This window comes from Siniperca chuatsi, linkage group LG16, assembly GCF_020085105.1.
Source record: "Siniperca chuatsi isolate FFG_IHB_CAS linkage group LG16, ASM2008510v1, whole genome shotgun sequence".
NCBI lineage: Eukaryota > Metazoa > Chordata > Actinopteri > Centrarchiformes > Sinipercidae > Siniperca > Siniperca chuatsi.
This window is the reverse complement of record NC_058057.1, coordinates 18,605,780-18,631,524: the sequence shown is the minus strand read 5'-3', so window position 1 is coordinate 18,631,524 and position 25,745 is coordinate 18,605,780. Positions and strand designations below refer to the sequence as shown.

General features: G+C 38.1%; 1 protein-coding gene across 6 annotated transcripts; it reads left to right on the top strand.

The window, feature by feature from the left end:
• Positions 1-1,361: 1,361 nt before the first annotated feature.
• Positions 1,362-25,682, top strand: capn3b (calpain 3b). Of its 6 annotated transcripts, XM_044169992.1 has the most exons (24): positions 1,364-1,608; positions 1,739-1,904; positions 5,119-5,188; positions 13,222-13,340; positions 14,352-14,485; positions 15,060-15,228; positions 15,702-15,785; positions 15,884-15,975; positions 16,322-16,399; positions 16,640-16,800; positions 16,948-17,117; positions 17,213-17,224; positions 18,380-18,588; positions 18,737-18,773; positions 19,621-19,644; positions 19,868-19,954; positions 21,148-21,225; positions 21,349-21,406; positions 21,491-21,555; positions 22,575-22,643; positions 22,731-22,809; positions 23,165-23,281; positions 23,637-23,695; positions 25,109-25,682. In XM_044169992.1, the coding sequence occupies exons 2-24, from the start codon at positions 1,815-1,817 to the stop codon at positions 25,133-25,135; spliced, it is 2,088 nt and encodes a 695-aa protein (XP_044025927.1). In that variant the 5' UTR covers positions 1,364-1,608; positions 1,739-1,814; the 3' UTR covers positions 25,136-25,682. The 6 variants fall into 6 exon arrangements, 5 of the variants coding, with proteins under 5 accessions (XP_044025925.1, XP_044025926.1, XP_044025927.1 ...); XM_044169990.1 differs by having other exon boundaries at positions 1,363-1,904; XM_044169991.1 differs by lacking the exon at positions 19,621-19,644 and having other exon boundaries at positions 1,363-1,904.
• The last annotated feature ends 63 nt before the right edge of the window (positions 25,683-25,745 follow it).

Below are 25,745 nucleotides of genomic sequence, written 5' to 3'. Positions count from 1 at the left end.
TGGGCAAAGCATGCAGCTGCGCAGGGGCCTCAGGCCTCCCGGGGCCCCAAAACGGGACACCAACTTCACTGTGTGTCAGTTGGTTTTTGATTAATTGTGATAATTGATTGTAATTTGCTTGGAAATGTGCAAGTACAATAAGGCAGATCCTGCATTATTGTCTAATCTTGGGGCTTTGTCTTGAAAGGAACTTAATTTCAAAATCTAGTTTTAACACTTTTATTATTTTAGTTAACAAACAATCTCACCAAGGTCAATTTAGTAGCTATTCTGCAGCTTTCAAATGCAATCATTGTAGATGTTTAAATTTACATTTTTCTGAGCACTTTAAGGACTTATTGTCCATGTTGACTCAAAAATTGTTTTGTTATCTAGGCTCAAAAATGACCTTTCAATCTTAATTATTATATTGTAGAAAAGGTTTCAGTCATAGTCATCTGGACACTTTTTTCAGAATCAAGACGTTTCGGCTTTGGTTTGTATATTTCACAGACAGCATTATAAAACGGCACTGAAAATAACTTGTGTCCATTGTGGTAATGTGGAAGCCCATTTCCACCAGGAAAAAGAAAATAGATTAAAGGTTTGAAATGACAAAAATAGAAATATTCATGGTAGTCGAGTCAAAATTGCAAGATAGAGATTAAGTTTTCCATCTCATATTTTTGATTTGAGAAGTCATACGTTTGACCTAATACCTCATAATTTTGACTTACCATGTAACACAAAACACTGTCACAGTTTTGTCAAGAGGTCGATTCATCCTGGTTACTGAAACAAGAATGCAGGTTTCCGTCAAACTTGGCAACCCTGCGCTCAACAGCCTCCCCTTTCTTATTTGATGTGGGCGTGGATTGACAGACAATTAGGCCAACAGAAGGTGAATTAAGATGAATGGTCGGGTTTATCAGCCACAACAGACCATTGAAAAGGAAGTAAATGTCAAGGCGTTTGTTTTACCACTAGGTGTCAATATAGCTGGATATTGAACAGAAGTTTGGAGTAATTATAATCCAGTCAATCACATGGTAGTACTTATCTTGTGCATAAGATTAAACTGATATAATGAGTAATATTTACATTTGGTGCTAATTATAAGCACTAACTATAGGCTTTATATCCCATAAGCCGTTTAGCTCAGGAATCACATACATTTAAAAGAAGTGTATCACAGTGCATAGCGCACATGCCACAGGATGCATGACCTGACTCTGACCTATTATAGCCTATTTTTCACAATTATTAATTATTAATTATTAATTATTAATCGCGTAATAATCCACCATGTTTTCAGTTAGATGTTTTGGACAGTCCCCCTGAGAAGCCTCCTCCCTTCGTTTAAAGAGGCCTATATTTAGGTCCAGCCAGCACCAGGGACAGCTGGTGTGAGAGGCTGTTGGTTGGTGACTGTCCATGAGCAGTTTTTCCAGCAAATAAAGGAACTAAAAGTGATTATCGGAGTCAGGAAGTTTATTTAGGCTGTTTTGCAAGTTCATGCTCTGTTTCTGCAAATAAGGAGGGACTCCTGAGGGTTTTTTGCCTTTATAAACAGGAATACCAAAGGCAGAGTCGCTCACTGATAAAACATGGGGGACAAGAAATATAAAGGTAAAGTGCCTCTTGTTGAAGATACAAAGGTGAAGGTGCTTTATGAAATTGAAACATCCCTCGGGCCCGATGACAAAGGTGATTACCCTTATGCTGGGACTAACTCGATCTACTCTGCGATTCTAAGCAGAAATGAGGCCGTCAAGGACGCCAAGCGCCTCAAGACCTTTCTGGAGCTGCGAGACAAATATGTGAAGAAGAAGGTGATGTTTGAGGATCCTCTGTTCCCTGCAAATGACTCCTCGCTCTTCTACAGTAACAAACCTTCGATGAAGTTTGAGTGGAAACGTCCCTCGGTGAGTGCCAGTCTTTTGTCACCATATCCTTTAGGCCAAGTAGCACTTAATTCAAAAGTGTCTCTTCTCGAAAGTCCCTGTGTATCACTCCTCACAATGCATGGTTGGGGTGTCAGGTTGATATGGCTGCATGGTTGTGGCTGCATAGCTCTGGGTTGTCACCTTCTACAATCACAGACAGCTGACTCTCACACAGGAGGACGCTCTCCGCCTCTGCTGGGAAACATAGTGGCAACTCAGTGTTGGCTTCAGAGTTTCATATTTTTATGATATACTTTTGCAAGAGGGTTTGATAGTTTTCCAGCCCTCTGACTTGTAGCCCTGATAGCAGGACTTTTGGCAGAAGACGTTTAGCTTCTTTCGGCATGAAGAGACACATGTCGTTGACTCAAAGTACCCGCCAACACACTGACACGGGTATAAACGCTAATAGACAGAAAGACATGACAAACTATCCTCATACAACGGTTCGTAGATATCTAATGGAAAGTAATGAACCATGTTTCGTGCATAACCCTACGACTGTCCAGCAACAGCCGTACCGGACCTTCGTCGTCATGGTAACAATAAACACGTGGTTAACGTTGTGAACCTGTGGTAGTTTGGTTATTTTAGGCACCAAAACTACTTGGTTAGGTTTAGGAAAAGCTCACGGTTCCGGTTAAAATAAGTAACTTAAAATAACTTACATAACGCTGACTTAAGTCCTGTGTTTGCACTTAAAGTATCAAAAGTAAGAGTTCTCTTAATGCAAAATGGCATCTTTCAGAGTGTTATATTATTAAATATATTATTATTATTAATATGTAGGCTATATTATCAGATAATTATTATTAATGCATAAGTAGCATTTGTGGCTACTGTTTTATGTTTTATGTTTTTATTTTTGTACAATTCAAATCTGCAGTGTAACAAGTAACTACAGATGTCAGATAAAGTAGAGGAGTAGGAACAGTTTGATGAGAGTTTGATGAGAAGCTCTATACCAGTCCTGTATCTGTCCGATAAATATTAAGCTAATGCCAGCAGCTGGTTAGCGTAGCTTAGCACAAAGACTGGAAACAGAGGGAAACAGCTAGCCTACATATTAAACAAACGAGCTACAACATGTTAATCAGTGAGCTTTAGAGTTGCTGACAGGCGGATTTTGGGGACAGAGCAAAGCTAACTGTTTCCCCCTGTTTACAGTCTTTATGCTAAGCTAAGCTAACCAGCTGCTGGCTGTAGCCTCACATTTACCTTGCAGACATGAGAGTGTTATCAGTCTTCTCATTTAATTCTCAGCAAGAAAGCGAATAAGCGTATTCTTCAAAATTTTGAACTATGAAGAAAGTTTCTTTAAGAGGTTGATTCATCCTGGTTGATACTGAAACAAGAATGCAGGTTTCCCTCTAACCTGGCAACCCTGCGCTCAGGCTAAATAATTATTTTCTTAATTCAAAAAAAGACAATGCATTCCCACAACAATCATTTATTATTATTTATTTTTTCCACGTACATAAGCATAAATAAGGTCCTGTAAACACTAATGACAAACTGAACATAGAAATAATTTTATTTTCAAATTGCTGCTTTGTAGTTAACAAAATCCAGTGTAACATGAATCCAGGAGTCAGCACTGGAGCTCGCTCTGAATTCGTAACATGAGGCTGATGAGGGAAACAGAGTCACTGCTGTGAATCCCCTGAATTAAAACTTGATTTCTGATATCTTTATCCTATCGTTATCCTCTTTTCTAACCCTTGACAACTGCACATTTTTGATATTTTAGGAGTTATAAAATGCTGTGATGTTATTTGCTTGATAATCGTGCAATTTCTAGTTTATCCAAGGGGGTTTCAAAAGGTTTTAAAGAACAATGGTTCCCAACCTTTTTGGCTCGTGACCCCTCTTCACATTTTCCTTCTCTAATTGCTTCATTTGACGGATTTATAGAGGCCTAAAGAGGTGAAAGTATGTAATGTGTCATAAGAAAACAGGAAAAAATAGAGAAAAGTCATGTCATTTGTGTAACAGAAATACATGTTTTCATTCTTATTCCTTTAATTTAACATATCCATTAATACCTGACTGAAGTCAAATGTTTAGAAGAATAAACCATAAAAGCCCTTTAAGAAATGTGTGAATATATAATATAGATGGATGATAAGCTGGTAATTTCCGGTAGGACCACAGACGCAGTCAATCACTCTGCCATGACAGCGACACATACATTACATAGTTATGGGGTGAGGGCTTCTCACCATTCAGCACAATGTTATCACTTGTTCAGAGGGCTAAAGGGTCATGACCACGGGACCTCCAACAGCTGCTTCCTCATAAATATGCAGCGAATGCCAAGGGGGGTTTCATGGTCCCAGCAGGTCCAGCACAGCCAGAACTTTCTCCAACTCGCATTCAGTTTCAGGGTCAAGTCCTTATACTGTCATTCATGTCCAATGTAGATTTGTAAATACAGATTTGAAATTGTTGTGGGGTTCAAATGTTGACCAATACCAAAATGATACTTTTCTTTGAGAAATAAAAATGTTCTTCTTGCAAAAAATTATTAATTTAATTTAACAAAATAAGCCAAAGTTCTCAGATGTCAAATGTTGTCTAAACTTAAACAGCCGTACAGGAACTTTGCCTAAAACTAACATCTAAAAATCTATCTAATATAATATCTAAAATTTAGATTTTTAGATCAGGAGCTTTATCTGTTCAAAGAATAAGTGAACAAGATTATGAATCTGACCCAACATTCAAAGTCAAGTCAACTTTCGACAGATTTCGGTCACTATAAAAAAAGTATTGAGGTTTGATACCCGGCTCTAGTAAAGGCACGATTAATCAGCCTGATAGTAATTATTATTAACCAGTGAAGGGGAATGGCAGTTAATTCAGTGCTTCATGCAGCTTTTTTGACCAAGGAGCAGCAGTACCTGATAAGTCTTTTGACACATTAGTAATACGCTATAGACTACATATTATCTTGCAGGACATCCTAATGTGGACTTGAACATTCAGACCGAAAATAAAATTAAACAAGAGTATTTTTCCTTGTTTTACCAATTGGATCAGTATATTTAAGATTTAGGCTTTTACAGCTAATGCATTTGTCATTTCATCTTGTATGGTATTTCATAATAAGAAAAAAGAGTTGAACTCTGGTACTGATATTTCGCAACATGCTCAGAAATTACACCCTAACGCACTCTTTTCTCTATGACAGGAAATTTGTGAAAACCCCCAGTTCATCATAGATGGAGCCAACAGGACAGACATCTGTCAAGGAGAATTGGGTAACATTTAAACCATTTCTGCTTTCGAACAAGTAAAAGTTACAGAGAGCAAAAAGTTAAACTTAAGCACCAGATGACTGACAGCTATCCTGAAACTTAAACGTCTGAGTGTTTTTTCATTGAGCAATGATTGCACAGGCCCAGCGGCAGCAAAATGACTACAAATTGTGATGATATCTACTCCATGCTTCACTTTTAAGGATGGTGTTTTGGTAGGCTATTAGTTTCTTTTGCTTTATTACGTTTTACCATAACATTGTCCCAGTAACATAACAGAACATTCAGGTTGCCAGTTTGAGATGTACAATGTCATCAATTTATTTTAAGGGAGAACCGTGCTTTCCTCCACAGTGCCCTTCCATGAGCATCATTTTTGTCTTATATGTTTCTTATTGCTGAGATATAAATCACGACCTCACTGACTTCAAGATATTTAGACAGGTACGTAATTGTAACCCAAGGGTTCTCTTCCACCTTTTAAACCTTTTTTGCTACCTTGCTTCATTTGATGTACTCTGAAAGCACATGAATGAGGGATGGTTCACATCAGCTTGTGGAGAGAAGAGTGTCAGTAACAAATATTCTTCATGTGTTTTGCACAGAACAAGGCACAACTAATCACCAACTACAATTTGAACTCATTAAAATCTGATTTGTAGTAGCTTTTTTAGAGGTAATTTGTTAAGGGGTTCACATACTATTTCCTATTTGGATTTTTAATATTGAGATTTCTTAATAAATATGCCAATTCGGAAAACAATTATTTGAGTGTTATGAGTATACATAGAATGTCTTGGCACTGTATTGTATTTTGACTATTATCTTTCTGAATCATTCATTATTCAATACTAAAGTATGAAGTTTGTCTAACTGTCATGTCACTGTGATGAATGTATTTTTACGCAAATTAGAAGACTATAATAATAATAATAATGATAATAAAACTTTATTTATAGAGCACTTATCAAAACAAAGTACAAAGTGCTTCACAACAAGAGAAATAAAATACCACAAGGAAAGATGAAATATAAAGAAATAAAATACATAAAATACACAAAAGCAATAAAATAAACAGTAAAATAACTCAGACAACCTAATTTCTTCGGGCAAGTTGTTCCAGAGCCTCGGGGCCCTGATGGCTAAAGCTCTGTCCCCCTTAGTTTTCATCCTGGACTCAGGAACAGACAGGAGACCCCTGCCCGAAGATCTCAAACTATGTAAAGGTTCATAAGGGATTACAAGACCACCCCTTTTACAAAAATAATTTGTAAAAGGGGTGCAATACTTCCAATAAAAACCTAGTTAAAGTTAACTAATACCACCCTGTCTGTACATTAAATACAAAGGCTGATGGCTGTAGATGCCTCTAGTTATCCTCGCCACCATCCTCCTCCTCTTCTTCCTCCTGTGGACTGTGGGAAATACAACAGAGAAGTTCAGAATGACTTGACATGATCGTATAATCACTGGTATTACAATCATTATATCCAGTAATATGTATGAAAATATAAACACCATGGACCAACTATTCAATAACAAATACATGCAAAATATAGGCTAACAATAAATGCAAAAAATTAAATGGGACTGGCTGAAAAAAATTATAATCATAAAAATAAAATGAAAAAAAAAAAGTCTTTTCCACCACATTTCCACAGTGGTCAGATACATAACCAACTGCTTGACTCTTGATTTTACTTTTTGGCAATTTCATTGGAAGAAAAAGCAAAGCAGAAATGGAATTTACTCAAAGCAGTAAAATGCAACACGTTTAATTATTAGCCCCTTGGGAAAGCCTCATATGTGGTTGTAGATTGAAATAAGATCTTTTGTTTTACCTGGCTAGTGAATTAGTCTCTGGATGATCTGGACGATGCATGGCAGCATCCTCACTCTCATAATGGGCAGATTGGAAAGGCCGCACAGAACTACAGTACAACAGATGCACAGAGAGATAAATAGATTCAATAGGTTTAGCCTGTAGTAGCCTATTAACAGATATTGCTGAGAATAATCCTAAAGAAGCCCACACATTGCATGTACATAAGAGGTAAGACAATTAAAACATACTGCATTCCAGGTGTTATGGTCTGTGACATAACAGAGAAGATTCCTTAACTGATAAATAAACACCCCAAAATTCAGCCTCCTCCCTTCGCTCTCCCCTCCAGGGGCTAGGATGATGCCAAGGGCCCTGGGCTGACAAGGGCCCTCAAAAATACTACAGGAACATAAAACATTCATTATCTGAGGAAATTATTTAGGGCCCCTAATGTAATATTTTAGATTGTTTTATTCTATTTTAGCTAATTTTAACCTGTGATTTTACTTAGTTTTAATCCTTTCAAATCATATTTATGTGTTTCTTTTATGTCTTGTCTTAATGCCTTTATGTCTTATGTAAAGCACTTTGAATTACCTTGTTGAAAGGTGCATACAAACACATTTGTCTTGCCTAACCTGTAAGGGCCTTGTCCATTATCCGAAACAGTCCACTCTATCGCATCCTGGCCATGCAAGATAGAACGAAACAAAACACATAACATGCACTACATAAAACTTTATCATTTAAGACCATATATTTAAATAGATTTTGACTCTGTGCTTAAAACTAAATGGTATAAACCTTACTTGTATAGAAGAAACAGGGAATGTTTCATCATCATATACGACTACACCAGAAAATCCATCAGCATTGTCCACACACTCGATGGAAACCTGCAAATCATCCAATGTTTTACGAAAAAGAAATGTATCATAAAATACCCATATTATGATACCAAAGTGCACCACTGGCTACTACAGACTACAGTTAAGCAATCTGCAGGAGCCTGTTGAACACGTGCTAATGTTGATGCTAATTTTGGTTTAGCATGATATAACCTACACTCTCATTCAGGCAATTCACCAAGTCAATCCACATCCAAATACAAACAGTAACTTCCTAAACTGCAGTTCTTTACCAAATACTTGTACAGGTATGTCCATTTCAGCCTAGAAAGTTTAAACTTACACCGATTGCTTCCTCAAATGCTGCCATTCTGTTACTATTATCTGTACTCCCATTACCCACCAGCATGGACGATCACGTTAGTGTCACATGATGTACGCAGCTAGCGCAGTGCCCATTTAAAACGCGCCTGTTCGGAAAAGGCCGATTGCGTGGCTTCCGGTATTGCTGCTTTCTCGAGAACCGCTCATCCAAACAACTTCACACTCGACACTGCGCTTCCTTGCGTCCTCAGCAATACACCCGCCAAGTGTGAAGTAATGTACCACAGTCATTTCTCTTACAAACGAAAACATTATTTATTTTTAACACTAACTGTGAAATATCAAATTACCGCTCTCCCTCCATAAGAACAACTACTTGGTGTTGGCTGTACTTTTTCCGTAGCACTACTCAAATCCGAAATAAGTAATAATAATAATAATAATAATAATGATAATAATAATTTGGCCTTCTCTTACTGAAGTTTGTCCACTTCTCTGGGGTTGAGTTGACCCCAAACATACGTTACATTACCACGTAGGACAACATACTATATATTTCTTTGTCTATAAATGACTTTTGGCAAAATATAACATACCTCTTTTTCTGAGATCCTTGTACAAAACGTTGATTAGACTTTCCTTCCGATCATGTTGGTCTAAATTTGTGACACTTGCTGAGACTTGCAAAAATATTAAAGTACATATCTCGCTCCACAAAAGCAACTCCTTGTTGGTGGCAGAAGAAGTATTCACTTTACAAGTAAATGTAGAAATACCTCAATGTAAAAATACTCCTTATTTATTATTAAGTCTAGTGCCGTTGTGGCTCTTCCTTTTTAATTCCATTAATGTTCATGTTGGTCCACCATCTTCTTGAGAAAAAACAGATACCATCGTTCATCCTTGTACACTGAATTAGAGATGATTATGTTCTGATTCAAAAAGAAGACTCCTCACATAGTGCAAAAAGAAGCTTTGGTATTTCCAGGCAAAAGTAGCAGCTGCAAATGAGATGAGACAACAAAATAATTCCATGGTCTCTGTCACAGTTTGCTCCTCAGTCCCTCTCTTCAGCCACACTCTCCCAGCCCTCTGTATTGCTCTCTGTCTCTGTCTGTAGCCCTTTCTCACTTCTCCCAGGCCATGTACTTTCCTTCCACTCCCCAGACCCGCCACCGTCAAGCTGTCCACCAGATGCCCTCGGACTTTCTCTCCTTTCTCCATCACCTGACTGCCCCACCCATCTACACACCTGTTCCCCTTTCTGTCATGAGCCATGCAGCTACCTGGCCTTCACCGCCTACCTGCTCACCTGTTTTCACTGTCCATCATGGACAATTTAATTTCCACCAGTTCATCCTATTTGTTTTGTTGGGTTTTGTTTTGTGTTGTTGATACAACAAAGGCTATCCGCCATCTGTAAACTCAGAGGACTATATGACGCACCCAATCTCTTCCTACTGTCGTACCAAAGTGTTGTTCACCCCAGCCTAGTCTACTGCCCCACCTGTTTCTTCAACATGCTCTCTATCACAAACCGGGTCAAACTCACACGCATGGCAAACACTGCTGCCAAGACTATAGGTCTCCCCACACCCAACCTCTCACAGCTCAATTGTAAGGCCATCACACGCATTGGAAATACAATGGCACAGGACATCACACACCCACTCAATCGCCACTTCACTGTACTGCCCTCTGGGCGCAGGTACAGGCCCCTGAGGTCCAGAAGGGCTCGCTTTGGCAAAAGCCTGGTACCCGCAGCTATCAACAGGGTGACTTGCTAGGGAATGACAAGTCTTGTTTTTCACATTTTGCTTGTCGTTGCTATTGTGGTGTACTTACTGTATTTCTGTCTGTCACTGGTGAATGTGTGCCTTCCCTGTGATGTACACTGCTGTGAAAAAACTATTTCACCCCAGGGGCAATAAAGTCTAACTAACTAAATAACTAATGAATAAACCACCAAGAGTCATCCTGCTGCCCCTATCTGCGTTTGGGTCCTTTCCCTGTTGCCCTGCATAACCCACCACGACAGTCTCATTTCTGAGAAGTCACCAGCCACTGTAGAGTTTCAGTGTGTTATGATGATGAAACCAACACTATTTACATAAATTTGTTTATGTTCCACAAACATGTAAAATAGGGATAATTTGGATAATTCAAATAGATTGGGCTGAAGGATAGTGACATTAGGTTTATTTTGTTGTAAACAGCAACACACTAATATGACAGCACTAATCAGATATTACACTGAGGTTAAAGTCTCAAACAGAAATGCCTTCAGATTTATGTCTTCTAATGTAATCCATACTATATGCACTATTTATACATCCAAACTATTGAATTAGTGGAAATTTTATGCAACAGTTCTAAAAATGTGCATTGTCACATAAAAATACAGACCAAAACACACACCCACACAGAGTATGTTGCTGGTACAGTGAATGCGCTGCAATGTAGCCCTTGGCCACCCTGTATTATCAAAAATGCATGTTGTTTTGTTTTGTTTTTTACTATTTCCAAAGTTCTGTGAAAATCAGCAGACACAGTTGCAGTTAAGATAAGATATATATCGAACAGATGCTGCGTTAATGGTTAGGCCTGCATGAAGCAGCAGTAGGCCTACTAGACTAATAAAAAACATGTCCTATACTAACACAAATTATTAGTGTATCCTTATATTCATGAATTGCGGTTAAGACAATAAGTCACATTGAGCAATACAAATGTAAACTAAGAGTTAACCCCACCACCAAAACTCAAAACACAAGATTGGAACTTTTTAAAATATGTATGTGGAAGTGCCAAATGCAAATGGTCAAAAGAAAAAAATACTAATTGACCCATTTAAAGAGGCCATATTATGCTCATTTTCAGGTTCATAATTTTATTTGGGGGTTCTACTAGAATAGGTTTACATGCTTTAATGTTCAAAAAACACATTTTTTCACTCATACTGTACATTGCTACATCGCCTCTGTTTTAGCTTCTGTCTCTTTAAGGCCCCCCTTCCCAGTCAGCTCAGTCTGCTCTGATTGGTTAGCTCCCACAGGTGAGCAGGCACCGCCCAGCTGGTGTTTTTGTAGCCAGGGAATGACTGTAATCCAGTTTAGCTGCACTACCTGAATATCAGCACAATAACCGCTTCTAAACCAAAAACTGCACCGCACATGTTCGGAATCTGATCCGAAATCGGGGAGAAATGAACAGCATCTGCAATCAAGATAAAAGTTTTCTGTGACGTTTTCCTCAGGTAAATACTGCTAACGTTATTTATATCTCTCTGTCACATAATGTTAAATTAGTAGGCTATTTATGCCTAAACTCTCTAAACATACACTCTGTCTTATGTTTGTCTTTACAGGTACATTCGTGACCTACAGAGCCCAGTGAAGTAGAAAGCATTTGTTGTGAGGAGCTACAGAGGTAACGTGTTAGCAAGTGCATGTAGCATAGTATGTAATGCAAACACTTAAAGTAATCACCAGGATGTGGGGATAGAAAGTACGATATGAAACAACAGATGATGTGAAACATTAGTCAAAGCAGTTATTTCTGGTAATAAGACAACTAATAAACCCACTAAAGTAATCAATAGTATAGTAAGTACTCTAGCCACTGTCCCTGTGTGTTGTCCTGGCTACACATTAGTTACGTCAGACCAGTGACACCATAATGAGGCTGCAATCTGCCTGGAATAGACTTTATCCTGTAAATTACCATGTCAGCATAACTGAAGGAATTACTGATCTTATAAAGTAACTTGTTTATGTAGTTGAAAAACTGCTTAGTAACCAAAGTATCTGCAGCTGCTGTACTGTACATGTTTCAGAGTAACTTAAATCTTTTCACTTGAGAAGTTTTACTTGTCACACAATTATTGCCATATTTATGCTATAAAATGTTTGTCAAAGCTGCAGATTATCTGTTTGATACCCTTTTAAAATGCTGTAGAGAATATTGTATAATTTATGTTGTGATCTGTCAACACTGTAATAAAGTGACTGTGAAACAGAAATATCTAGTGTTGCTTACGGTCAATTTTTATTTCCTGTAGTAAAGGATTACTAGGAAAACTTTCACATCGTCATGGTCAGGGTGTTAAATTAACCATGAATGCAAGTTTTTCATGTCACCTCTTTAAACAGTGAAAATACATAAAACCTTTGTGAAAGAAGAACATGATATATTTCTCTCATACCGCATGACCCTTACTATTAAATTTAAAAACGACCAAAACTCTCCTTAAAAATAAAGCATTTTACAATGAAATGGAAATATAAATTGTGTAAATACTGTATAATACACAAAGTAGCAAAGCCATAACTTTTATGTAAACTGTCCAGATCATGTCCTCCATTGAGGTAAAGGGTTTCTGTCATACTGAAGTGTCAGCTGGTAATGGAGCTCTCAGGTCACAGTGGTCATCCTGTGGCTACCTAGACTTTCCTGATGCTGCCGGCCCCTGTGTTGTCTTCAGGTCGTCGCTTGACTGAGGCATGACACCTGCAAAGCAATAACTTCCTCCTTTGATGGGTCCAGGAACATCTGAGCTTCATCAGGTCACTCAGATGATCTGTAACAAAGGTGATATTTTTTATCTTGTGCGCACAAGTTAATTATCTTGTGTGCACAAGCTGTTTATCTTGTGTGCACAAGCTGTTTATCTTGTGCACAGAAGATAAAATAAATATCACCTTTTGGGACTTTATGGGCTCCATAGTTTCAGGCAGTTATTTATCAACCCTTTATGGTGCATACACAGACCCTTTTTTGATAAGACATTAAAAAAAAATCTTAATAAAGCCTATATGTTCATAATACTAGAATAGAAAACAAGAATATGATAGCAAATTAAGTTCCTGAAACAACAAATTCAGCTGCTTTTTCGGCCTTAACCTCACTGGTACTACATTACTGATGTTGACGATTGACACCTGCAGGAATGTGGCTTTAATCTGTGACAACTGGAGTACTTTATGAAGCGGCATGCTTGGATCAAGTGTTTTCATAGTTCATGAATCTACTGTTGACAGGTGACTGCTGGCTGCTGGCCGCCATCGCCTGTCTGACATTGAACGAGAAGCTGCTGTACAGAGTGATTCCCCCAGATCAGAGCTTCACTGAGAACTATGCCGGCATCTTCCATTTCCAGGTTTTTAAAAGGATATTTGGCACATTGTGCAATAAACAACTAACCTTTCATGTTCTGAAAAATATACTCCTACTGTAGATCTCCTCTCTAGTTTACATCACCATGAAATGAAACAAGAACATAATGTTTTCTTGTAGTGACTCTTAATTAACAAATGCAGCTTAGAAAGAAATACAGTTTATAAGACAGACGAAAAAGCACAATGTCAAATTCATGTAAAAAATATGAGTATTTTTATTATTATTATTTATTGGCTTAGTAACAAGAAATTGCAGTAAAGAAGATAAAGATAAGTTAGTGAGTCAGTGTCTCCATGACATAGTTTGTCCACCATAGAGCACTGACAAGTTTATTTGACTGTAAAATGGTTAAACAATTGCTTAACAACCAAATTTAAGGGATGCTTAACGTTAAAGAAATAGTTTGACATTTTGGGAGTACGCTTATTTGCTTTCTTGCCAAGAGTTAGAAGCCAAGAAATAGTCTTAGAGACTTCAGTTTTTGTACAGGTTAAACATATGAAATATAATATCTTAATTAGTGAGCTTTTGAGATGCTTGTAGGTGGATTTTGATACTTTGGACAGAGCCAGGCTAGCTGTTTCCCTCTGTTTCCAGTCTTTATGCTAAGCTAAGATAACCAGCTGCTGGCTGTAGCTTCATATTTACTGTACAGGTGTGTAAGTGGAATCGATTTTCTCATCTAACTCTGCAAGAAAGCGAATAAGCAAATTCCCCAAAATGTTGAAATATTCCTTTAATGTCATCACATATATTGGTATCAGTTTTTAATGAACTCTCAAATATCAATATCGATAACAAAAATCCAGTGTTGGTCAGGCACTATTAAAAAAACAAGTAATTGATTAAACCATGTTTAACTAAGACGTTATATGACTCAGCTAATAATCTAAAAGATGACAGGAGCTTTTCTTTGCCCAGTGATAAATGCTTCTCCTCTGTCTCATCTCTGACTTCCTGTTTTAAATCTGTTCTGTCTTCTTTTACTCAGTTCTGGCGTTATGGTGAATGGATTGATGTGGTTGTGGACGACCGCATCCCCACCTGGAACAACCATCTGGTTTTCACCAAATCTTTCAGAAAGAACGAGTTCTGGAGCGCTCTTCTGGAAAAAGCTTATGCCAAGTAAGCACAGTCTATTAATGTCCACTGCAAAGTGGAGTCGTGCAGCTCACATCGCCACCTCCTTGATGTTAATTCATTCAGTTGAGATCAGATTTCCAATCCGTCCACTGAAAAACGTTTGTGATTTAGTCTGGTACTGAGTCTTGATAAAAAAGTTAAAGCCTGGGGACATGAAATCATTTCAGGTGTTTTAAATGCAAATTCACCTGTTCTGATAAATGTTTTTTATTAGTATCAGTGATTGAGAAACTGGAAAATTACTCCACTGACATCGAGGTAATGCCAAGAAAATCTGTCACCAAGATGATTGACACCTGAAACCACTGACCTATCACCTTGCTGGCATAAAATTTCTTGAACTTATTTGAAGTGAAAAAAGTTTTAAGATCCACTTTTGAGCTAAATGTCTTATTGAGGTGTCTATTTTTTGCAGTGTAGCAACAGTAACTGGGCACTGTTGGGCAACTCCTCCCTCCTCATATTTCCCAAATTGGCTGCAGACATTGTGTAATATCGAAGCCTTCGAGAACATACATGTCAGCACATTAACCAGAATGATTGACCTCTCTCTCAGGTTGCACGGTTCTTATGAGGCACTGAAAGGGGGTAACACTTTGGAAGCCATGGAGGATTTCACAGGAGGAGTTACAGAGTTCTTCGAGTTGTCCGAGGCACCCAAAGAGCTCTACAACATCATGAGGAAGGCGCTGGAGAGAGGCTCGCTGATGGGCTGCTCCATAGATGTGAGTGGTAATGAAAGCAGTGAAATAAAGTGCACGGAAAACAGAGAAAAATCACACTGTGCAGAAAGGAAAATATTACAGGGACTTAAACAAACATGGTTTTATTAGATGAGCCATGCAGCAACGCAACTGACCGAAATATGAAAATCAAATTCAACTTCAACTATAAGGAGGAGGTGGATATTATGGATACTGTAAAAAATAAACCCTATCAATAAACAGCAGATATAGTTCTTTTTTCCTCGTGCAAATCAGCCTGTTTCAAAAATGTTCTCACCATAGAAGCAGCTGAACTGAAGTGTAAAGTGTGATTTTATCATCCCACTCTTACATCTTTTTAACTTGATTTTAACAAAACTAGATTTTAACCATCAAATCCAGAGTAAATGAATAAATTAAAATGATGTTTTAGTAAGATGTATTGCCTCAAAATCCAGTCTGTGTTTTGCTCTGACATGTGTTGGATCTGTCAGATTTTTTCAGCCAGTGAACTGGAGACTCGGACTGATCACGGGCTGGTCAGGGGTCATGCCTACTCCATCATAGGCCTGGCGGAGGTACAGTAAAATATACACTTACTGTAAATGCAGATTTGGTATTCTTTGTAAGAGAAGGCCTTTTCAAGTAATGCTAAGGGGTTGGTTGTTGTTTCCAGTGTGATGAGGTTGCAAAGGACACCAGAATTCGCCTGATTCGCTTGCGCAATCCCTGGGGTTTGGTGCTGTGGAAGGGACCATGGAGTCCAAAGTAAGATTTGATCTGACACCTACAAAAACTTCAGTTTTGATAAAAATATGTAATAACTGCAAATAATTCTGCTTATGTGAAACTGCTTACAGTACAGAACTAATACGTAGGAGGTTTCTGCATCTGCCAGCATGCTATAGCATCTATACTACTATATACTACTATACTACTGTATTATTATGAATGGATTGACAACTTATGATAGTGTTGCTGTTGTCCTGATGTTAAAAAACTGAAATATTTGCACTAACACTATATGACCCAGATCTGACTGATGCTGTACAATGGGCTATTCTTTCTTTATGTTGTGGTGAGTGTGTATTAATATGGTTTGGTCTTTCCAAAGTTCAAAGGAATGGTCGACCATTTCCATCGCAGACAAGGAAAACCTAAAAAAAATGACTGTAGAGGCGAGTGAGTTCTGGTGAGTAAAACCACTGTCACATACTCTTCATCACATCATCACATAAAATTTGCCTCAAGGGACTTTACAAGCTGTACAGCATACGACATCCTCTATCCTTAGACCCTCCATTTGGATAAAGAAAAACTCCCCCAAAAAACCCTTTTAACGGGAAGAAACCTGAGGAAGAGCAACAGAGGAGGGATCCCTCTTCCAGAAAGTTTTTCTTCTACAAGCTTCCTCTTTCATGTTCCCCTTCAGGATGTCTTTTGATGATTTCAAGAGGAACTTCACAAAGCTGGAGATGTGTAACCTGACCCCCGACACACTGCAGGGTGATGAAAGACATAGCTGGACGGTGTCGGTCAATGAGGGCCGCTGGGTGAGAGGCAGCTCTGCTGGCGGCTGCAGGAACTTCCCACGTAGGCCTTCACTTTTTCATATCAGCTTTTATTAAAGCTTTTATTTCTCTACAAGCCAATACTGATCAAATAAAAAGGCTCGTGTGTCTTTTCTCTGGCTGTTATCATGGGACCCCCTGTAGCAGATTTACTTTTTGTGTTTTACAGACACATTCTGGACCAACCCTCAGTATCGGCTGCAGCTGTATGAGGAGGATGACGACCCAGAGGACGGGCAGGTGGTCTGCACTGTCGTCGTGGCTCTGATGCAGAAAGGTCGAAGGATGCAGCGCCATCAAGGGGCCAAATTCCTCACCATCGGATTTTCCATCTACGAGGTACTGATCACATGACCCTAAATCACACACTGGATAAGCGGATGTACAATCACTGGAGCTGAACTTTTACTTTAATTTCTTTCTTGTCTCTGCAGGTGCCAAAGGAGGTATGCCCATCATGGAGAAGGACATTATTTTGATGAAGTTAGCGCTTTCACAACATTGACTTGTATCTCCAGAGAGTTGTGTTTGTGTGTGTGTTTGATTTAGCAATACATATAGTAGTAGAAGAAGTTGTAGTTCAGGCGCTTGTGAAACCTCTAACTCAAGCCAAAATACTTTATGTGTACAAAGGACAGGATTATTTTCATTGTTGAATAATCTGGCAGTTAAATCAACACAAAAAACAGACAAAAATAAGCAAGCAAGCATTTGAGCAAATATTTTGTTTCGAGTTTTTTTGCTTGATAAATAACGATAAATCGATTAACAAAATGTTTGGCGTTAAATTTTCTGTCGATCGATTACTCGACTCATCGCTTTAGAGAGCTGATGTACCTTAGGGGAAACGCAGTATCTCTAGCATGTTCAATACTTCTACTCCTAAATGTCGGAGTAGAGGTATTAAAGGGAAAAGTTTGACATTTTGGGAAATACACTAGCAGCTGGTTAGCTTAGCTTAGCATAAAGATTTGAAGCAGGGAGAAACAGCTAGCCTGGCTCTGTCTAAATTATTCCTTGCCTGTCCTAGTCCGGCATATAACCACCCGTAAAACTGCAACTTGTTGTTTTTACACTTTGTACAGAGACGGTGTAGTCCCTCATTCGTCCAGGAGTGTTCTAACGTAGAAAAGGTTTCAGTCGTAGTCATCCGGAAGTCATTCTCAATTGAGAATGACTTCCGGATGGGAGCCGAAACGTCTTGATTCTGAAAACAGTGTCCAGATGACTACGACTGAAACCTTTTCTACTTTGTACAGATGAAACATACAAGATATTACGTGTTAATTAACAAGCTTTAGAGGGGCTGATAGGCCGATTTCCTTATCTGTGGACAGAGCCAGGCTCGCTGTTTTCCCCTGTTCCCAGTCTTTGTGCTAAGCTAAGCTAAACAGCTTCTGGTATTAGCTTCATATTTACAGATGTGAGAGTGGTATCAATCTTCTTGTTTAACTCTTGGCAAGAAAGCAAATAAGCATATTTCCCAAAACCTTTGAACAATGCTTTCAATACATTTTCAGTATTGACTACTTTCCTTATTTGAAGAGCTCATTCCCTTCCCACCAACTTTCACACTTTCTCTGATTTCTTTCCACTCATAGATGTGTGGGCAGAATCAACATCTGCAGAAAGACTTTTTCCTGTACACAGCCTCCAAAGCTAAATGCAAAACCTACATTAACTTGCGGGAGGTCACAGAGCGTATCCGTCTACCTCCAGGAGAGTATGTCATCCTCCCCACGACCTTTGAACCCCATCAAGAGGGAGAGTTCATTCTCAGGGTCTTCTCTGAGAAGCAGAGCACGTCCGAGTAAGGATCACTGAGGGTGGGGCATCGCCATATTTGATGGTGCAGCTGGTGTTATTTTTGGGGATTGTTGACAGTAAAACTGCAAAATATAGCAAAACCTTTAAATGAAGGAATAAAGGAATCCTAATGTGTCTGTTTTTCTTCACAGGGAAGCGGAGAACACAATCGGCTCCGACCAAACGCAGGTTTGCAACGTGATTGAAGAAGTTGCTTCATCAAGATATATTTTGATAATTCTGACTGATAGTGTAGTGGTGAAATCAAATCAAAACAGAGGAGTAGATTAACTTTTTATGTATACAGAATTATTTTTAACATGGTTTGAATCTCTTTCAGTGGCCTGTTGATGGATTATTCTTCTCCCCTCATATAGGCGTGACTATCAGATACCGTCCATCCTCTAAAATGTACTGAAAATGCCAGCTTTCTGCCACTTTTCTTTTTTATTTTATAAACATTTTAAATTTAACAGAAAGACTGGGATGTAGAACAAAAATGTTACTAGGATAGGGTCATTCATTTTCACAGACACATACACAAGTAGAGTTAATTACACAGGGATTCAGGTGCTGTTTCCCCCTAATACTAAATATAATACTATAATACTAATTAATATATAACAAAAAGGAGAAATTAGAAAGAATGTTAAAAACAACAACAAAAAAGCATTAATCAGTGTCTGTTCCCTGTGGGTAACAATCATTGCATCCAGTTTTTCTCATCCTTGTCTTTCTGTAGGAAACAACACCAAAATAGTGCAATGCAGATACCTACTTACACCAACAAGATTACTGGGTCTGCAGCACACTTTCACACTGCAATATCAGTTTGAATTAGATATATTGTAAATCCCAAATGTGTAACATACATATTTCATCAACCTTATTCTTTAAATCTCTCTGTCTTGTCCCACTGCAAACTGTACTCATTGTTTTTCCCACAAGAGTAACTAACAGCCTTGAAAATGCAAGTGTTATCCTCCTTTTCATCTCATTTCATCCTTCTGTCCTTCCTTGTCTTGTTGGCCATCAGCAAAACAAGAAAAAGAAAGAAAAGGTAATCCATGCATGTGGCAATAGCACTGTTAGATTGCTTTTAAACTGCTTCTCTCCATCATATGTCGGCCATTAGCAATATTGGCAGTTATAGTTTGCACCATCATCGCATATATAGATTATAACCAGTGGAATAACTAAATTAACTCTCTCTTTTCGGTTCTGTTTTTTCTCTTATAACCTTCCTCTCCTCTTACCAACCACTGCCATTACCCACATGCCAGCCTATTGTATTTGTGTCAGACAGAGCACGAGCCAACAAAGAAATCGAGCACGATGGCATTCAGGGGGAAAAGAAGAAGAAACCAAAGGTAACCTCCTTGTTGTTGGAGCACAGTGTGAATAGATTGTGGAGCCAAAACACTGACACTGCAGCCACGCAGCAAATAGCTCATGTTGACATTTGCCCTGTCGAAATTTCTGGACTCTGACTGCTCTGAAATATAATCTTGACCAGGTCAAATAACATTGCTGGGAATTAAACAACTGAGTTTGAAGCCAACTGATCTCAAGTGGCTGAGCTGCACCTGTTTTCCTATAAGGCCCCCGTGTAGACAGGCCTAGTTAATGTCTTTCTCTAATGTACTGCTCTCCTCTGGTACTATAAGGAAATGCATCTAGAGCTAATCAGTCACTAAATGTAGTGTTATTTATAGTGCAGCAGGAACAAACTGAAGAAATAGGAAAACCAATTCTAGTATTTTAAGATCCCTCATCAACAAATAAAGACTTGTTTATTAAGAATCTGGTGAAATCTTTTGGTAAAATCATCACTGAAAAACTACATTGCTCTACTCTACATTGCTTACTCTACTGTTGTTTTCAAAATCAGTGAAAGTCCCTCTCCAACAGGATGGCGGTAATCCAAATTTCACAATTCTGCCTCATGAAACCAAAACATATTAGTAGTTAATGTAATTTTTGATCAGAACTGCCTTTTGACATCTGTTTTACCATGTAAAGATTATTTTGCCAAAGAAATGTGTTTCAAAACAAAATAATCAATAAACCAGCAACAACATGTAAAAGTTTGAGAACTATTAACTCACTACACTTTAAGGCTAGCTGAGGTCCAGTCACAGCTAGCCTTAGCTAAAGCTAATTTACCAACTTTTTCCTACCTGTTTCCTGTAATTGAAAAATCTATTTTAGCAATTGTTATATCAAATTAAATAAGGCAGTAAGCTTGCTACATGAAATCATAATGGAGGAAAAAAAGAAACACCAGATAAACTAGTTCTGCTAAAAGCTAAAGCTAACTAGCCAAGTTTAGATGCCCTTTATATTGTCCAAACATAGGATAATCCTCCTAAAAGGCACAACATTAAGGTTTTATATAGCTGTCACACACTTTAAGAAGCCCTCAAACTTCACCGTTTCTTTAGTTACTTCTGTCTGCCTTTGTAGAATTGATCTTCAGACTGATTTTTTTATTTTATTTTAAAAATACTGAATGGTACATTTTCTCTAACTTTCCCTGACTTCTTTCTTATCTGTCCCTCAGCGAAAAGTACTCAAACCTGAGGAGGAGACTGAAGAGGAAAAACAGTTTAGAGCCATTTACCAACAGATTGCTGGTGAGGTGAGTACACAGTGAGGAGAGAGGACTGTTTGAAAGACAGAATGAGGACAACACGGGACAGGCATGGATATCTGAGTGGAATATTTGAGCTAATATGCAACTAATTGTTCCTCCCTCCTTCAGGACATGCAGATCTGTGCCAACGAACTCAAGATGGTCATGAAGAACGCGCTCTCCAAATGTGAGTACACTGGAAAGATTAAGATCATTATTATAGTCTGTGTCATGTGGTGATCATTCATACCACACTGTCCTTTTTCCTCAGATAATGAAATAAAAACAGAGGGTTTCAGCCTTGAGACATGTCGGAGTATGATCGCTCTGATGGATGTATCCTTTCAGGTGGCCTGTAAAGGTGGCATTAGCATTAGGTGGCTTTTGGTACTGACTCACTGTCCTGTGGTCAACATGTACTGAAGAAAACCATTTTTCCTAAATGCTCTACTCTGGCAACCAAAAGTTAAAGGGGTAAGACGTGTTATTTCCAATTTTATTGACAAAACTAGAAGGGCACTCGGAGGGCGCAGACCTCCGGCAAGTCCGATAGTCCAGTTTTCTATGATATGCAAATCTGCAAGTGCAACCACTATATATGTCTGGACATATTTCCAAAACTATTAGGATTACAGTATGTATGTATATTTATTATGTACTAAAATGGAAATATTTCTGGAAAATCTGGAATTCCAGGTTAATTCAGAAAAATCACATCCCTGATTACTTATTTCTTACATAACTGCTGCAGTCTACAGTGATGTTTGAGGTGGTGGTTATGTTTTGTTGTATGTTTAGTTGTGGCACACTATTCACTTTAATGCTACACTCATCCACCAAGTTTCATGAAAAGCGGCCCAGCAGTTTTTCCGTAATCCTGCTGACAGACAAACAAACAAACAGCACCGAAAACATAACCTCCTTGGTGGAGGTAACATATATGCAGTGTTCCCCTTAATGTAAAGTTTGCTCACTGTACTGCTATTTTGTAGCAGTGAGCTAAAGCTTGTGTACGGTGGCCCTGAGTGCTCAACACACTGCAATTTAAGAAAACACATGCAAATAGAAAAAAACCACAACCAAATAAGGTGAAGATGTTTTCTTAATTTGCTTGTGTTTTGTCTATTTGTATGTGTTTTCTTAAGCTGCAGTGCGTTGAGCTCTCATCTCCACCGTATTTGTGATCATATTTTATATTTAACCATATTTTAAAAATAATTCATGTATTATTGGTGAACCCTTTGTGACACATTCACAATATCTCACATGCAATAGTTGAAAAAAAACACCAAATGCACCTTTAAAATTGGCTTCACTTGCTTCTGCATTGATTTTTCCATAACTGATGATCTCAGACCGACGGTACGGGAAAGCTGAACCTGCAGGAGTTCAAACACTTGTGGGAAAAGATCAAGGCGTGGCAGGTGGGACAGTTGTAACCATCCTATAACTTCTGCTCATATTTAACAAACATACAAGTTTTCTGAGTGTCCATCTCCTCGTGTGTGCAGCTGATCTTCAAACGTTACGACAAAGACAAATCCTGCTCCATCAGTAGTTTTGAGATGAGGAACGCTGTTAATGATGCAGGTGAGCAACAAGAAAGAAATACCTTTAATAATTAACCACTCACAGGACGTTTCTCTGTTCACACTGTACTGTATATTTCCATTTTTAGATTCTATGCTTTTTCAGAGCTAATCATTTACATTTCACTAGTATTACATACATGCAGTTTCATTTAGTGATTAGCAGTTCACAATAGTATATATAATATTATAATAAAACCGTATAATGGTTAAATTCCCAATTTTGTTCCCAGCTTTGTCCTAACTCTTGTCAGAAATCACATCCCAAACTCTCTAGCCTCTTCTAAGAAAACCTGTGACGTGATACAAACTGTCGACCACGAACCTGATCTGTGTTTTGTCTCCTCCACACAAAGGGTTTCACCTCAACAACCAGTTATATAACATCATAGCCATGCGCTACGCAGACGAACACCTCAACATCGACTTTGACAGTTACATCTGCTGTTTTGTGAGGCTAGAGGGCATGTTCAGTAAGTACAGACCACACCCGAGCATCTCACTCCTGCATGTACCCCAGAGAATCCTGTTACTGTATGGTACCAGGAGATTTGCCGACCAAAAATAATCTATCAATAAACCACAAAAAATCTTACACAACTGATATATTAGTGATTTACCTCTTGCTTTCACCTGATGTTTTTAACAGAATTGCTGCTGATGAGTATTTCACACTTTTTATGAATCTTTTGCAAGGCCAAATTTAACTTATAGTTCCCACTAATTACAGCCTTATCCAACACCAAGATTTACAAGATTACGATCATTACAACTTTCATTTTATTTATAAAGAGATGAACGGAGACTGATCTGATGTGTCTCTTTCAGGGGCTTTCGATGCCTTTGACATAGACGGAGATGGAATAATCAAGCTCAATGTCCTGGAGGTGAGCCAGTTTTAGTATTTTTCACAACATGATATTCAGTCTTATGCTATGTTTCTGTCCATGTTTATGTGTTGTTGCACTTAAATTATCTTTGTGGTAAGACTACTGAGACCTGCTTGTGATGAAGGGCATCAAAGTTCATTGAAGGTAGCAGTTTGGCAAAACGCTCCCAACTGAAGGTCAATTTACTAAGTTTTTCCAGAGCTTTTAAACACATCACAGAGTCTTTAAACTTGCTACAACATGACAGTCTGAGTAACCAGAAAAGAAGAAACACGTGTTGCTTTTCAGTAAATACTTCACAAACGTCCATTTGGAGTCAAGTATAAACTGATTAGAACTTGATTTTCAAAGGTCAAAGGTCAAGGTCAACAACTCAAGAATTGATGCGGTAATTATGACACATTTCACACAGAAGTTTAATGGGATACAATGATGAAGTGATGACATGTTTTACCCAAAAGGTCAAAGGTCAACTTCACTGTGACATCATAATGTCCTGAAAAAACACTTTTTTGTCCATTATTCCACACCATAACTCGGTAACAGAAGGGGAGATTGTGACCAGCCTGTGACCTCAAAATAGGTTTTTAGCCTTAATTTAATAATGAATTGGGCAATTTCAGATTTCACACACACACGTTGACTGGGAAGACACAATGAGTAAACAGTAACTAGCACAGTACGGGCTTTCCTCCATCTCGTCCATTCTGCCTTTCACTTCCTGCCTCATTCTGAATTTCGAGCGTCATCGGAATCACGTGACTGCTAGCTAATCGTGATCCTGTGAGTGAGTGAGTTTCACCTATAGCTCATAGAGAGACTTTGCATCTAAAAATGCCAGGAAAAAACAAAATCAGCACATTTTGTGTAGCTATACTCTATAAGAATCCATCTTTACATAGTAATCAAGTACATGTGTACCTTTTTGGCCAATACATCTATGATAATCCAGTTCAACAATGTATATTCACTGGAATCATACATATGTATCATCAATATAGTGATAACTTCCGTTTAGCCAAAAAAATACACTTTATACATTTTATTCAAGGTACTGCTGTGAGGTACTGCTATGTTGGATTGCATTATACTGGCATGTGTTTCTAATATTTTGTCCACTTAATTTTCATACATAGAAGACCAAAATTATCAGAAAACCTCTCTATATGGTGCAGTCCAATACAACACCATAAACTACAGCCTCAAAAATTACCATAAAGTTGAATCAACACCTCTCTGACACATTAAAAATAAGTTTCACAAAGGGAGAAATTGAATCAGCACTGTTGTATTTGATTGCATTAAAATGTTAAGCGTCATAATTTTCTGGTCACTCAGTGTGTACTTTAAGTACACTTTCAAAATGAGACCCTTTGTGCTCATATTTTTTTTCTTTTGCTCTTCTTCCAGTGGCTTCAGCTGACCATGTATTCTTAAAGCACCTTCTTGACCACTGATGCAGCTGCAGACAGTTGCTCACGTTCATGACTCATCTCCTGGACAGCCTCTTAGTTTTTTTTAAAGTATTTTTGCACATATTTTGTGACTCCAACAAAATCTAAGTCTTGAATTCAAAATCAGAGGTTTGATGATTTCCTCAGATGTATGTGATATTTAGATTTCTGTCATCACTCAAACTATGATGGTTTAGATTTATCAACTTTATTTTTGCTTATTTTTTAGCGACTGTCAGTAATAAAGCAGATTCCTGAAATAGCAAGTTTTCTAGTTTTCTACTCTACAGTGCCGATGAGAGCGACAACATTTGATGAATGCTGAGTCAGTGTAGCCTCATGTTACAGTGTAATGATGAGAACAGATGTAGTCCTATGTGGTTAGTAGTGCAAAGCTAGAACTATCAATGTTAAAAAATAAATGTTTGAATATGAGAACTGAATGAATGAACATTTTGTTTGACAAATCTTTAGAGAAATACTGAATGTACTGTATATTGTTTTTAAAATATAGTGGTGAACATTGTAAATTATATTTGTATTTTTTATTGCTGTACACATACAGTAGGCATTAAACACAAATCAAATACACA